The sequence below is a fragment of the Phyllobates terribilis genome, unplaced genomic scaffold (assembly GCF_046119375.1).
Source record: "Phyllobates terribilis strain yellow unplaced genomic scaffold, ASM4611937v1 Scaffold_1__5_contigs__length_1240528914, whole genome shotgun sequence".
Taxonomy (NCBI): domain Eukaryota; kingdom Metazoa; phylum Chordata; class Amphibia; order Anura; family Dendrobatidae; genus Phyllobates; species Phyllobates terribilis.
The window spans coordinates 977177739-977194014 of record NW_027362761.1 but is presented as its reverse complement, the minus strand read 5'-3'; the positions used below and the strand labels follow the sequence as shown (position 1 = coordinate 977194014).

Sequence of the window (16276 nt, the reverse complement as noted above, 5' to 3'; positions counted from 1 at the left end):
GCCAGGCTAAGAAAAGTGTGTGGGAAGGTGATAGTAGAAATAGGGGCTGCCGAAGCAGCCATGAGGTAGTGGCCAACTTCGGCCTCCTCCAAACTAAAAGGCCCCATTTCAAGTGCAATCTAGCAATATAGTATTGCAGCCTGCGGGTGGGTGGGTGGTTGGCAGCATATTTGCGCTTGCATTGCAAGGAATGGGGGAGGTACAATTGAACACTGCCCTGGGACCAGGACTTGCACGGGGATAGTTGCAAGTCTGCATCTTCTGATGCGGCAAGGATCACTTCTGATGGGCACACTTTTAGGCAGTGACCTGGGTGTCAGAGATGCTTCAGGGGTCTTCCCCATGCTGTTCCCATGTGTTTTCTGCACTGTAGGCATGTGTCACACAGCACATGGCCAGATAAGGTTGTAAAATGTTAAAATGACATTTCCCAGTGAATGCATTTGTCACGGTTGAAAGCAATACAAAAGTGCAAAAACGCATAAAAAATGCTACTTGTGAACATAGCCCAAGGTGTGGAGGAGTATTTTTTTTTTGGTTATTTATTTTACCTTATACACAAGTCTTTACCCTGGAAAGGAACTTCCTTAACATATTTCACAGGAAAGCAGTTTCAGTTTCGTTTTTGAACGTTTTATTGTGAGCCCTTAAAAGTGGCTTAATACCTCTGACCACGTTGTTGACAGCAGTGACCTGGGGGTCATAAATGCTTCCTGGGGCGATCCCCATGCTGTCCCCTTGTCATTTGAGCACTGTCACTATCGTTTTGGGCACTTGTTAGGCTTTTAAAAGACTGCCGGGGGTGCCACCGCAAAAATGCTCGGGTCTCCCATAGACTAACATTGGGCTCGTTGCTCGGGTCGAGCACCCTAGTATCACGGCGAGCTCGGCCCGAGCTTCGAGCACCCGAACATTTTAGTGCTCGCTCAACACTAGTTTTAAGGCATTTTTATTACTTACTACAAAGTCAAATGTTTACATACATTTCATTAGTATTTTGTACCATTGCCCTTAAACAGAATGACTTAGGTCAAACATTTGGGATATCCTTCTACAAACTTCTCACAATAGTTAGTCGGAATTTGGGCCCATTCCTCCTGATAAAACTGGTGTAACTGATCTAGGTTTGTAGGTCGCCTTGCTTGCACCTGCCTTATCAGTAATGATGAGTGAGCGTGTTCGCCACTGCTCGGTACTCGCCCGAGCAACACACTGCTCGATAAGCTCGGCGTTCCGCGAGTATTTCCGGGTTGCTCGGGCGGGAGCTCGGGTCCCCGCCCTGCATGTTTGGCACTCTTTAGAGAGCCAATGAACACGCAGGGATTGCTTGCCATGCATTGTAATGCTGTAGCCGGGGTTGGAGTGGGGCACCGGGACACTGGAGAATTCTCCGGTGGTCCCGGGTCCTCAGCAAGCCCCCGAGCAGAACGCACAGGGGCCCGCTGGTTAACATTGCCGCCAGTGTACCTGCACCAGGGCCAGAGGTGGGCCCTTGCAGTTCGGCTGATGAGGGCAATCTGGCCTGCTTCTCGGACCCCCAGGCTCCAGGAGTCCCTTGGCCAGATTGCCCTCATCATGTGCAGCGGGCAAGGAGCGATCCTTCCAGTTCTGCTGCTAACAGGAGGAAAATGGCAGTGGAGCTGATCGATCTGTCCTCTGTTTCCAGCCCACCGCTTTCTCCCTGACACAGGCTCGTTCGGCTTGATGACGTCATCAAGCAGCGCGTGCCTGTGTCAGGGAGAAAGTTGCAGACAATGAGGATGCTGAAGGGGAGCGGTAAGGTTTTTTTCTGTTTTTTAACTAATACACTGGGGATGAGGAAGACCTGGCAATGATGGAGGAGTGGAGGGAGTTGAGCAGGAAATGATGGAGGAGTGTGGGGGGGAGCTGGCAATGATGGAGGAGATGCGGGGGAGAGCTGGCAATGATGAAGGAGGTGGAAGGGAAAGCTGGAAATGATGGAGGAGGTGGGGGGAGAGCTGGCAATGATGGAGGAGGTGGGGGGAGAGCTGGCAATGATGGAGGAGGTGGGGGGGAGAGCTGGCAATGATGGAGGAGGTGGGAGGAGAGCTGGCAATGATGGAGGAGGTTGGGGGAGAGCTGGCAATGATGGAGGAGGTGGGGGGGAGAGCTGGCAATGATGGAGGAGGTGGGGGGGAGCTGGCAATGATGAAGCAGGTGGGGGGAGCTGGCAATTATGAGGAAATGGGGGGGAGAGCTGGTAATGATGGAGGAAATGGGGGGAGAGCTGGCAATGATGGAGGAAGTGGGGGGGAGCTGGCAATGATGGAGGAGGTGGGGGGAGAGCTGGCAATGATGGAGAAGGTGGGGATAGAGCTGGCAATGATGGAGGAGGTGGGGGGAAAGCTGGCAATGATGGAGGAGGTGGGGGGGCTGGCAATGATGGAGGAGGTAGAAGGAGAGCTGACAATGATGGAGGAGGCGGGGAGAGCTAGCAATGATGGAGGTGGGGGGAGAGCTGGCAATGATTGAGGAGGTGGGAGGGAGAGCTGGCAGTGATGGAGTAGGTGGGGGATCTGGCAATGATGGAGGAGGTGGGGGGAGCTGGCAATGATTGAGAAGGTGGGGGGAGAGCTGGCAATGATGGAGGAGGTGGAGGGGAGAGCTGGCATTGATGATGGAGGTGGGGGAGAGCTGGCAATGATGATGGAGGAGGGGGAGAGCAATGATGGAGCAGGGGGGATAGCAATGATGGAGGAGGGAAGAGCAATGATGGGGAATTATTTGGACACTATATGCTGTTAATATCTGGTGTGGCGGTATTTGTCTCTAGTATTTGGTATTATTTGGTCTCTATATGCTGGAAATATGTAGTCCAGTCATGGTGTGGCGGTATTTCTCCCTTGTATGTGGTACTGTTGGTGTTGGTATAGTGGATTGTGTTGTGTTTGGGGTCACTTGTTCTCTCTAATATTAATTAGGAGAAGATTCTTTATTTCCATTAGTGATTAAATACTTGGAACAGAGCGGCAGAGATGCACTTACAGGGGTTCTCTGGGGAAAACAAGTAATCACCTCTCCACAGGATAAGTGATAAATTATTGATTAATGGGGGTCTGAATGCTGGGACCCACACCGATTGGTAGAATGTGGAGTTTTTATCCCCATTAGACTGGAGCTCATGTGCGACTTGACCACTGATCCATTCATTCCCTCCGTGGCTGTTGTTTTTTTCTGGAAGTCCCAAAGAGAATGAATGAGGCTGCGGTCAGACGTCCTACCTGCCGCTGCATTTTAAAATGGGGAAAAGTGTCCTTACAGGGATAAAACTTCCCCATTCTTCCGATAGGTGTGTTTTCCAATGTTCGGACCCAAACGATCTTATGACACATATGAGTAGGCGGAGCTATAGGGCAGCATCATATGACACATATGAGTAGGTGGAGCTATCGGGCAGCATCATATGATGCATAGGAATGGGCGGAGCTATAGGGCATGTCAAGGGGACTTACACCACAGCATAAGATGATGCGATTAGGGGTGTGACCTCAGGCCACATGACCAGTGGGGGTGGTGATCCAGTGACGTCACACACTTTCTATTTCCGGGTTCTGAGCATAAAACACACGCTGGTGAGGAAGAGAGACAGCACCATACTAATGTGAAATACATGATTTCTGAAGTGCGATATACAGGCAGTATTTTTCGAGCAATCCGGTAAGCTTGTACTCCACAATGTTCCTTTTCTTTTTTCTTTTGGATACTCATGTCATGTCTTTATATTTTAGTCTACTCTATGGTGGAAGTTTCCTGAGAACCGAAAATGAAAGTTCAAAGGGTCTACTACTATCACAACCCTAATGGAAATCATACCTTTATATTATTGATATCTACTTTCAAACTCACTATTGAAAACACTAGTGGAGATTCACTCTAGTTATAAAAAACTATATAATACTTGATACGTTTTCCTAGACCGCATATGTATGTTTCTAACATTGATATGTTATATGTATATTATGAAAATTAAACTATATGATTATAACTCTGTAATAGTTAAATTATATTTCTGTATGGAATAATAAATTTGATTTGTTTATTTTTTCTGTATGTATACAGTGTTTGATGAAGACCGATATACGGGTCGAAATGTTACACATTTTTGTGGATTGCATATAAAAAGTACAATTAAAGAATCTATTTTTTTGAACTGGCAATTGAGTGCTGAGTATTTGGAATATAGTAATAACGGGTTGGAACCCTTACTCAAGCCATATTTTCCAAACGATCAATAAGTTATCACCTATTTTGTGGAGCCCATGGATCGGTGATAACTTGTTTTAACCAAAGAACTCCTTTAATGCAAACTACCGTAATTGTACATCTCAGTTATAGTGGTGCACAGGAGATGTGCAGGAGTCGTCTGTGATTTACCGCTGACGCTCCACTATAACAGCGATAACTGCTAACAGGTATTTGCATATAGCTGTAGGGTGGGCCCTGAGGATCAATTCCTCCTGTGGGCCCCAGACACTCCAGTCTGACACTGGCTGTAGCCATGTTGGTTGTGGCATTGCAGTGATTGGCTGGCCGCATAGCGTCATCGGGTCTATATAAGAGCTTATGCACCTCTTCCCTCTTTGTGCACATAATGTTGTACTCTCTGTTTTTATCTGAGTATGTATATGACCTGATGTCTGATGTATTAGTTATAGGGTCAGTATAGGTTAAGTGTAGGTAGACTATTAGATTAGCAGAAGGGTAGTGTTAAGAGTTAAGGGGTTTAGGAGTTGCTCCAGTGTGGGAGGAGAAGGTTCAGTGAAGTACTGAGACACTTCCTGTTTTCAGGGAGTTGATGTTAGGGTGAGAGAAGGAGAGATGTGAGAGAGCAATAGTTGGAGGTCCAGGGGGCACCAGTGGCACTGTCTGTCCAGCAGTCGAGGAACGTCAGTCAGGAACTCTAAAATAGACTTTTCCTTAACGTTCGGGGCCTAAGGTCCACGGGAGCCAGCAGAGAAGTTTGTCTCAAAATCTTCCCAGAAGGGGAAGTCGGACGGGAATTAGTACAGAGAAGACAGTACGGGACTCTTAAAACTGCAAGTGTCTCAGAGGTCAAAAAGGTCGACTATGGATGGGATAGCTCAGGACAATCGGACAGTGAACATTAACAACACGTGATGTGCAATGGACTGTGAACCTGAAAAAGTATGTACCCAATACTGCGTGTTTCCCTATGTTGAATTTGGATGTTTAAGTAAAGTTCTTTTTTATAAAACGGAGTGGAAGTCCCCTAATATGTGTGCGGCAGTTCCTGGAGTGGAAGAACTGAAGACAGCAGAGATCTGCGACCAAAATGTGAGTGTTAAATACCACACGCACAGCACAGGAGAATTGGGACATTTGTCTTTGTCAGGGAGCCAGGGTGTAGGAAGGCAGCAGTCCATCGCCACAACTACCACCCTGAGCCCCTCAAACTTAGGTGACAAACCACACACCGCTGAAGAGTTGTTGAAAGCTGTAACACAGCTGGCAGATCTGTGGCTCTCATCTCGGAACATACAGCCAGGCATGGTCGTGTGTGACAATGTCCGGAACATGGTGGGGGAGAAATGACAGCAGGAGTATATACGGTTTCCCTCTATGCCAGTCCTTTCACTGAGCTAAAGAATATGGCTGTGGTTAAATACAACTCTCACCGAGAAGCAGTATCAGACTGAAGAACAATGGGCCCACCAGAGGATTTGATTCTGAGGGCCCAATTTTCTCCCCCGCTCAAGAGCCGCATAGCAGCTGCAAAGTTTGCGGTATGAATACTCCTGAAGGAGAAGCCAAGGCCTACCGATTGTCTGGTGGGCCCATCCAACCCTGCCGAGAAGCAACCCTGGCTAAGAAAAGTCTGTGTTAAGGTTCCCGGACACTCTATGGCTGCTTTTTTACTGAGGGGGAAACCCACGCAAAAACGGGGAGAACATACAAAATCCTTGCAGATGGTATCCTTGGTGGGATTTGAACCCAGGACCACAGTGCTGCAAGGCTTCAATGCTAACCACTTAGCCACTGTGCTGCCCTCTGTCTTCTCCCTCTGATATCTAACATGCTGGAGAAACTTGCACCTACTTCCACTCAGTATCTTGAGCTCCTTTGTGAGAAACTAATGTATTTGGGCAGCCACTCAGTCTTCCAAATAATATTCCTGAAAAGTAAATTGTGGATGACTTTGCTACAGGTACTGGGGGCACTGCTAATATCATGGAGTCATGCCATAATTCACTGGAAATATTACAGGTTGGTTGGAGCCAAGCTGATACCCACAGAAAAGTACCAGCAGCAAGCTAAGGAGATGGTGGACTGGGCTGGCTGCCCAGTGTATCCAGTTAAAACTACTAACACTGAACTACAAAGCCATTCATAACCTTTCTCCTCCATACATCTGTGAACTAATCTTCCGATATATTCCCTTACTGGTCTAACATGCTGGAGAAACTTACACCTACTGCTACTTAATGTCTTCAGCTCCCAATGTTTGGGCAGGCACTCATTCTACCAAATAAAATTCCTGAGCAGGAAATTGTGGATGGCTTCGCCACTGATACTGGGGGCACTGATAATACCATGGTGTCGTGCCATAGTTTACTGGAAATATTCCAGGCTGGTTGGAGCTAAGCTGATTCCCACAGAAAAGTACCAGCAGTAAGCTAAGGAGGTGGTGGCCTGTATCATCATGAATAATTTGCTCGTTGACTAGGAGACCTAATACTGCTGCTGTCTACTTTGTGACTATTGTGTTGAAGCTTGATTGTCCCAGGGCCCGCAATCCTATGCGTCGGGAAGACGTGTTCCATCCCAGGGTCCCACTGGGTCCCGGCTTCCACAATATTAACCCAGTGATGCGTCAGTAAGTTGTACCATCCCTGGCCACATTCACTTGTCCACGTGTTTGTGGTTAGGCAGTCCTTCCCACTAATTGCGCTGGTGAAGGTATGGGTAATGTTCTGGGACCCGTGCTTGTATAAGGCGGGGACGACACCGGGAGAAAGAGTGGCGGCTGGGGACTGCCGCCGCCATGAGGTTGTCGAAAGCTTTCAGCTCCATGAGCCTAAAAGGCTACATTTCTAGTGCAAGCAGTCAAGTAATGTGGCAGTTTAGTAATGTGGCCTGTGGGTGGTTGGCTGTGTATTTGTGCTTTCATTCCACCTGGGTTAGGGACAACTGAACGCTGCGCTGGGGCAAGGACGTGGACCTGGTTGCTGATGGTGATTTTTGCAAGAGTGCATCGACAGGTGCAGGCTGGGGGGCATTTTTGCCTGCATCATGGAGGCTTGGTGTGCATGTATAATGGGGAAGAGGCAGTGGCGTCATCCGCAGACACTTTTTCTGGACCCTGGCTTCATCATCCACCCAAGTGTGGGATCAGTTGTCTCAGGGCACTCGGAAGTAGGAATATGCCGACTCCAAGTAAAAAATATCTCCCGGATCCGCACATTCCACAAACAAGAATTTGTAAAAACAGTAGTGCAAGCCCTCATCATCTCCCGCCTCAACGACTGGAAACTCCTGCTCTGTGGCCTCCCTTCCAACACTCTTGCACCTTCCAACACTCTCGCACCCCTCCAATCTATCCTAAACTCTGCTGCCCGACTAATTCACCTGTCCCCCCACTATTCCCTCGCCTCTCCTCTCTGTCAATCCCTTCACTGGCTCCCCATTGTCCAGAGACTCCAGTTCAAAACCTTAGCATGACATGCAAAGCCATCCACAACCTGTCTCCTCCATACAGTACAGATCAAAAGTTTGGACACACCTTCTCATTTAAAGATTTTTCTGTATTTTCATGACTATGAAAATTGTACATTCACATTGAAGGCATCAAAACTATGAATTAACACATGTGGAATTATATACTTAACAAAAAAGTGTGAAACAACTGAAAATATGTCTTATATTCTAGGTTCTTCAAAGTAGCCACCTTTTGCTTTGATGACTGCTTTGCACACTCTTGGAATTCTCTTGATGAGCTTCAAGAGGTAGTCACCGGAAATGGTCTTCCAACAATCTTGAAGGAGTTCCCAAAGATGCTTAGCACTTGTTGGCCCTTTTGCCTTCACTCTGCAGTCCAGCTCACCCCAAACCATCTCGATTGGGTTCAGGTTTGGTGACTGTGGAGGCCAGGTCATCTGGCGTAGCACCCCATCACTCTACTTCTTGGTTAAACAGCCCTTACACAGCCTGGAGGTGTGTTTGGGGTCATTGTCCTGTTGAAAAATAAATGATGGTCCAACTAAATGCAAACCAGATGGAATAGCATGCCGCTGCAAGGTGCTGTGGTAGCCATGCTGGTTCAGTATGCCTTCAATTTTGAATAAATCCCCAACAGTGTCACCAGCAAAGCACCCCCACACCATCACACCTCCTCCTCCATGCTTCACAGTGGGAACCAGGCATGTAGAGTCCATTCGTTCACCTTTTCTGCGACGCACAAAGACACGGTGGTTGGAACCAAAGATCTCAAATTTGGACTCATCAGACCAAAGCACAGATTTCCACTGGTCTAATGTCCATTCCTTGTGTTCTTTAGCCCGAGCAAGTCTCTTCTGCTTGTTGCCTGTCCTTAGCAGTGGTTTCCTAGCAGCTATTTTACCATGAAGGCCTGGAGGTGTGTTTGGGGTCATTGTCCTGTTGAAAAATAAATGATGGTCCAACTAAATGCAAACCAGATGGAATAGCATGCCGCTGCAAGGTGCTGTGGTAGCCATGCTGGTTCAGTATGCCTTCAATTTTGAATAAATCCCCAACAGTGTCACCAGCAAAGCACCCCCACACCATCACACCTCCTCCTCCATGCTTCACAGTGGGAACCAGGCATGTAGAGTCCATTCGTTCACCTTTTCTGCGACGCACAAAGACACGGTGGTTGGAACCAAAGATCTCAAATTTGGACTCATCAGACCAAAGCACAGATTTCCACTGGTCTAATGTCCATTCCTTGTGTTCTTTAGCCCGAGCAAGTCTCTTCTGCTTGTTGCCTGTCCTTAGCAGTGGTTTCCTAGCAGCTATTTTACCATGAAGGCCTGCTGCACAAAGTCTCCTCTTAACAGTTGTTGTAGAGATGTGTCTGCTGCTAGAACTCTGTGTGGAATTGACCTGGTCTCTAATCTGAGCTGATGTTAACCTGCAATTTCTGAGGCTGGTGATTCGGATAAACTTATCCTCAGAAGCAGAGGTGACTCTTGGTCTTCCTTTCCTGGGGCGGTCCTCATGTGAGCCAGTTTCTTTGTAGCACTTGATGGTTTTTGCAACTGCACTTGGGGACACTTTCAAAGTTTTCCCAATTTTTCGCACTGACTGACTGATGGCCACTCGTTTTTCTTTACTTAGCTGCTTTTTCTTGCCATAATACAAATTCTAACAGTCTATTCAGTAGGACTATCAGCTGTGTATCCACCAGACTTCTGCACAACACAACTGATGATCCCAACCCCATTTATAAGGCAAGAAATCCCACTTATTAAACCTGACAGGGCACACCTGTGAAGTGAAAACCATTTCCGGTGACTACCTCTTGAAGCTCATCAAGAGAATGCCAAGAGTGTGCAAAGCAATCGTCAAAGCAAAAGGTGGCTACTTTGAAGAACCTAGAAAATAAGACATATTTTCAGTTGGTCTGTACTGTATATCTGAGACCTAATCTCCCGGTACATACCTGCATGCAAACTCCATTCCTCACAAGATCTCCTTCTCCACTCTCCTCTTATCTCCTCTTCCCACAATCGCATGCAAGATTTCTCCCGTGCATCACTCCTACTCTGGAACTGTCTAACCCAACATATCAGACTCTCGCCTACTGTTGAAGCCTTCAAAAGGCACCTGAAGACCCACCTCTTCCGACAAGCTTACAACCTGCAGTAACCCTTGCTCCACCATACCGCTGCACGACCAGCTCTATCATCACCTACTGCATCCTCACCCATCCATTGTAGACCTGTGAGCCCTCGCGGGCAGGGTCCTCTCCTCTCCTGTACCAGTCGCTGTCAAGATTATTGTAATTGTTTTTGTGATGTATACCTCTTTTTCACATGTAAAGCGCCATGGAATAAATGGCGCTAAAGTAATAATAATAATCTGGTCCAGACTCACAGCTATTGAGATGTGGAAGACAGAATGGTGGTGGTGGCAAACTGACTGGAAGCATTATCTGCTATCCATCCAACAACCTTTTCACACTGCTCTGGATTCAATAGTGGTGTTCCGCAGCCCCCTAGAAATTGGGACAGAAAGGTAGTTCAATGTGGTTGCTTGTTGTGCTCCCTCAGCAGGCACAGTTTCATCTTGCCCACAGCCTCGGCCTCTGCGCGCACCATCACCATAACATCCACTTCCCTCTCATCCCTTGCAAAACTTCTTGCCCATTTTAAATGGAGTTTAATATTTGTCACATTGCCAAAATGTCTGTATTATTACCGTAGTAATATAGGATCACGTCTGATGACTACAGCTTTTGGCAGTGACCTGGGAGTCAGAGATGCTCCCAGGAGTCTTCCTCATGCTGTTTCCATGTCTTTTCAGCACTGTATGCATGTATCTGATCATGTCTCACACATCACATGGGAAGATAAGGTAGTAAAATGTTAAAATGACATTTACTGGTAAATGTATTTTTCACCGTTGAAAGCAATGCAAAAGTGCAAAAACACATTAAAAATGCTACGTGTGAACATAGCCCAAGGTGTGGAGGAGTATTTTTGTTTTTGTTTATTTATTTTACCTAATATACAAGTCATTACCCTGAAAAGGATGTTCTTTAACATTTTTACCCAGAAAATCCATTTTGGTTTCGTTTTTGTATGTTTTATTGTGAGCCCGTAAAAATGGCGTAATATTCTGACAACATTGTTGACAGCAGTGACCTGGCAGTCAGAGATGCTTCCAGAGGTCTTCCTCATGCTGTTCCCATGTCATTGGAACACTGTTCCCATCGATTTGGATCGTTTTTAGGCCCCCTGCAGACCTATGGGGAGTGCCGCTGGAAAAATGCTCGAGTTTCTCATAGACTTACATTGGGCTCGTTGCTCGGGTCGAGCACTCGAGCATTCAAATTTGCCACATAATCTTTTTTACTCATGATGCCATCTATTTTGTGAAATGCACCAGTCCCTTCTGCGGCAAAACAACCCCACAACATGATGCTGCCACTCACATGTTTCACAGTTGGGATGGTGTTCTTAGGCTTCCAAGCTTCTCCCTTTTTCCTTCAAATGTAACGATGGTCATTATGCCCAAAAAGTTAAATTTTAGTTTCATTAGACCACAGGACATGTCTCCAAAAATTGTTTGTGTCTTTGTTCCTGTGTGCATTTGCAAACATTAATCAGGCTTTTTATGTTTATTTTGGAGTAATGGCTTCTTCCTAGCAGAGTGGCCTTTCAGCCCATATTGATACAGTACTCGTTTCACTGCGGATATTGATACAATCTTACCAGCTTCCGCCATCATCTTCACAAGGTCTTTTGCTTTCGTCCTTGGGTTGATATGCACATGTCGGACCAAAGCACGTTCATCTCTGCTACATAGAACCCGTCTCCTTCCAGAGCGGTATGATGGCTGGACATTGCCATCTTGTGGTACTTGCGTATAATTGTTTGTATAGATGAATGAGGCACCTTCAGGTATCTTGAAATTGTACCCAAAGATGAGCCAGACTTGTGCAAGTCCACAATTCTCTTCCTGATATCTTGGCTTATTTCTTTAGACTTTCCCAGGATGCTACACAAAGAAGCAGTGTCTTTCAGGTGTGCATTAAAATAAATCCACAGATGTGTCTCTAATTAACTCAGATGTTGCCAAAAAAAACAGAAGCTTCCAAACATATGACATCATCATATGGGCAATCAAGAACTGTTTAAAGGCATAGTAATCTTAGTGTATGTAAACTTTTGACTTTGCAGTAAGTAATAAGAATGCCTTAAAACATTCTCTCTCTCTCATTATTCTGGCATTTGGCAAATATTAAAAATTATGGTAGTCCTAATGGACCTAAACCGGGAAAGGTTTATTCTGATTTTATGTGAGATATTGAGAAAAACATGCATAAGTGTCTTTTTATATACTGTATGTAAACTTCTGGTTTCAACTATATATACTTACTGGAGTGTCTTTGCAAGTTCGGAAAGAGAAGTTCTGCAGTAGCAGGGTGATGACTGATTTCATACTGATCATGGCAAATCTCATCCCTATGCAGTTCCGTGGTCCAGCTCCAAATGGTAGGAAGGTGTAAGGGTCTCGTGTCTCCCTGTTCTCTTTACTAAATCTGTGCATGAAAAAGATATAACACAAAACTTAAAAAAATGAATAATGCAGTAGTGTAAAGACCCCAAACACATTAGAGTAAAGCTATCAGAACCCATTGATTGCAGCATAATTGGCCGGCTATTTAATATTCAATATTATTGAGTTTTTCTCTTTATACTCATTGGCCCCGATTCATCATTGCCTTTGCGCCTGTTTTTTGTCTAGTTTTGTGTGATTTGCACCTTTTTTGTTTTTTAAACTATATTTTATAAGTGATTGATTGTTTTTTTCTGCTTTGTGGGCAGAGTTTAGCAATTCCAGATGTTTTCTCCTGATTTTTAAAAATTCGCAAAATTTGGCGCAACTTCACATTAGTCCCCCTGGTGTATTTTCATATACTCCCACAATCTGGCAAAATTTTTGCATCAAAAGTCCCAAATACAATTCAACACAGGAAAAAAGCCCATTTTTTACATTGTGCCAAATTCATGAATTGTGTGCATCAGTCTGACGCAAAAATGTAAACTAATGCCACAAGACAAAAAAGGAAAGGGACTTTAAAAAACACAAATGATGAATTGGGGCCTTTATGTTTCTCCAAAAAATGACCCCACCTATATGATACCTTTCAGGTCGGAATTCCTCTGGATCAGGCCAGAACTCGGGGTCACGGTGCAGCACAAAGACTGGGATAACAATCACAGCGTCCTTTGGGATAGTCACTCCATTGATCTCAGTTGTGGTCTTACAAACACGTTCAATTCTCCCAGCTGCGGGATAGAGTCGTAAGGTTTCATGAAGCACCATATCAAGGTACTCCATCTGCATCAGAGCTTCATATGTCGGGGGAGCCTGAAGACAACGATGAATACATTGAATACTTTGCTTCTTCACCTTTGGTATATTTGAGATCATGTTCTAATATAATCAGATATTCATAAATTTCTACCACATTCGCAAATGATAGCAAGTTGTTACAAATTATGTTATTACTAATTAATTTTCCGTGAGAGGCGTGTTTTGCTATTTTGGCCATTATTATGTCTATTCTGGCTTTAATGTGGAAGTTTGCTTAAAATCTTGCAACGTTGAATCGCAACATGTGAACAAGCCCTTAGAGCTGAAAACAGGAGCAGGTCATATCTAACTGAAAGAATATTTAGCTTCTTGACAGAAGAGCATGGATTTATGCCATTCTTCATCAACTAAGGAATGTGCTCCTCAGACCTGTGGGGGCATTACAAAACTCTACCAGACTTCAATCACAGAATAATTAAACTTTCACACTCCTTATCTATCAACTATTGCAATATTTATGGCCACAACTGTTTATCCATCTCCCATAATGATAGTTCTGCTTTACATCACTTGTCTCATCTATTGCATTATTTCTGTGTCTTATTGTATATAAATATGTGATTCTTCAGATTTTGTATTATACTATGCTCGATGGACATAATATTAAATTTTATTTGCTGCATCTACTCATAGTGCTACTATTAGAATGAAAATGTGCTGGAAAAGCATTTACAAATATAATCAATATATATTATATAAAGTAAATGGCATTACTTCCCTATATTGTACCATTATACTAGTTATTTTAATGAAAGCAGAAATTGGAACCCTATGTAAAGTAGGGAGTCCAAATCCAAGACTATGAAACAAGATCCAAAAACCTGCAGGGACAAAAGTTGTTGTAAAAGGGTAAAATTTTGCTTTAATTAAATATAAGTTAAAAAGCATAAATATGCCCAACACAACAGGACCCCTGACAAAGTATTTGTGAAATGCTGTTTTTCTGCTACTATTGCTTGTACCTATTCTAACCCTCTTTTTAGGAAATCAGTCTTTTGGCACTTCAATTTAAATTAGTCTATATATTATACTCTTTTGGTCATTTTTTATACACTGTCTTATTATTGTGACTGGTTCCATGTTACTATGGGTTTTTCCCTGTAGGTTCACCCATCAATATGTCTTTGTGCCGGTTGTGTTGGATATATTTATAGTAGTTGTAGTTATTTTCTTGGGTAAATATTTTTAGCCCGGTTTGTATCTACGATTTTTGGCTCTGTACATGTCCCAAGCTTCCAAGCTTTTCTATTTCAAACTTTCGAGACCTCAGACACCCAAACATTGAACTGAATATGAGTCACCATATTGATACATATAGTATATAATTAGCGAGCACCATTTCGTGCCATTATTCCATATCGGTGTACCTTATTGGGAAGAAAGGTGTCAATTTCCTCCTGAAGTTTGGTTTGCACATCCGGGTGAGTTGCCAGATGGTAAGCCAGAAACATGAGTGTAGTGCTGGTGGTCTCATAACCAGCCATAATGAAGATAAGTCCCTGAGCCATAATTTCCGAGTCTGTCAATTCTGTGAAGTACATACAACATAGAGTTGGTTATCTTACATGTGAGCGGGCGTACACCTTTCTTATATTATTTTAAAATCCTGGGTTTCTTCTACAATCCTAAGTAGAATGACAAGCAGGCAATGGTCTTCTTGAAGAAATCCACCCGCCATCAGTATGCTTTGGATGGAATCAAGATTAGTGTCCAGTAAATTCTCTTCTTCTAATGTTTTACACTCAGTACATTGTATCACAAAATTATTGTATAATAGGTTCTAGCAAAATTCTAATCTGTAAAAGCTCAACAGCATCTGAAGGCCACATGGAACACCATTTAAGAAAGATGAGAAATGTCAGCCTTCATACCTTTATAGCCATGATCTGACTCTCCTGTACTGTTGCCTCTAATCTGAGCATCTACCATGAGTTGTAGGAAATCTACTCGATCCTGAAAGACATAAGAAAAGATCAGAACAAGCAAAAATGCAGTATTCCTAACCCTTTGCATTTTACTTTAGTACTATGTCTCAGATAATTTAGTGACTACCTTCACTACTTCTTACATTGTGGCATTATATATTATTCCCAGCCTTTTTATTAATGGGGTTCTCCAATATTTAAAAATCAACTTGGGCTCAGAATTACAAAACATCAACATTTTGTCCCTTCCATAACAATCAAGATGGGTGGTAGAGGACAAAGAGGGAATCCCACCACTACATATTTCCCAGTTGGAATTACACATTCACTTACCTTATGAATTCCTTTCTGTCTGTTTTTCTTAATGCTTTTTATAGCATCTTGAAAAAAGTTGAGGACGCTCATTGGAAGTAAGCAGAAATTCAGTTTTTCCAAAAGAGGAATCAGGAATGGAAACAGAACTGTAAGAAAAATTATACAGGAAAACATGATTTCATGAGCATTGTGATTATTATTTTCTAGGAGCTAGAGGCCTTTTCTGACTTTTATGGAGACAGAAGAAGTGATGGCTATACTTGGTGTAATGTTTAAATCAATCAATCAAGTAACGCATATCAGATGCCAAATGTAACTAAACCTGATTTCAAAGTATGACATTTAGGCTGCGTGCACATGATGCGTTTTTCATGCGTTTCCGCTGCGGAATTTCCGTAGCGGAAACGCTTCAAAAACGCATGGTAATCCGCACCCCATGGTCCCCAATGGCATTCCGCAATGTCAATGCACATGCTGCGGATTTTTCCGCAGCGTTTCTGCTGCGCTCATAAATCCACAGCATGTTCATTAATTTTGTGGAAGCGCCGCCATTGACTTGCATTGAGACGCATAATATCCGCGTCTGTACATTTGTACAAGCGGATATCATGCGTCTCAATGTGCGGATGGTACCCAGTTCTGGAGGAGAGGAGACTCTCAACCAGACCTGGGTACCATTGTACCTGTAAAAAAAAGAATAAAATAAAAAAGAAAGTTTATATTCACCTGTCCGACGGCTTCTCTCTGCTTGCCAGCAGCGCTTCTCCTTCCAGGACTTGAGATGGCGTCGCGGTCATGTGACCGCAGGCTGTCACGCGAGATGCCGGCAAGCCAGGAAGGAACCAGGAAGGAGCGCGACAGCACACGCGGCGGCATCGGAGGTAAGTATAGCTTTATTTTTTTTATTTTTACGGTCACACTGTATAAATCCA

At 44.2% G+C, this 16276-nt stretch overlaps 1 protein-coding gene across 2 annotated transcripts in view; it reads right to left on the bottom strand.

Annotated features, from left to right (window-relative positions):
* LOC141156732 (cytochrome P450 3A8-like) overlaps positions 1–16276 on the bottom strand; it is a 469992-nt gene that overhangs the window by 14689 nt on the left and 439027 nt on the right. For both annotated transcript variants that reach the window (XM_073643055.1, XM_073643064.1), the window contains exons 9-13: positions 15363–15490; positions 14976–15057; positions 14472–14632; positions 12872–13098; positions 12103–12265 (exon numbers count right to left, since the gene is read on the bottom strand). In XM_073643055.1, coding sequence (XP_073499156.1) covers positions 12103–12265; positions 12872–13098; positions 14472–14632; positions 14976–15057; positions 15363–15490 — 761 coding nt within the window. The remainder of the gene's footprint in view (positions 1–12102; positions 12266–12871; positions 13099–14471; positions 14633–14975; positions 15058–15362; positions 15491–16276) is intronic.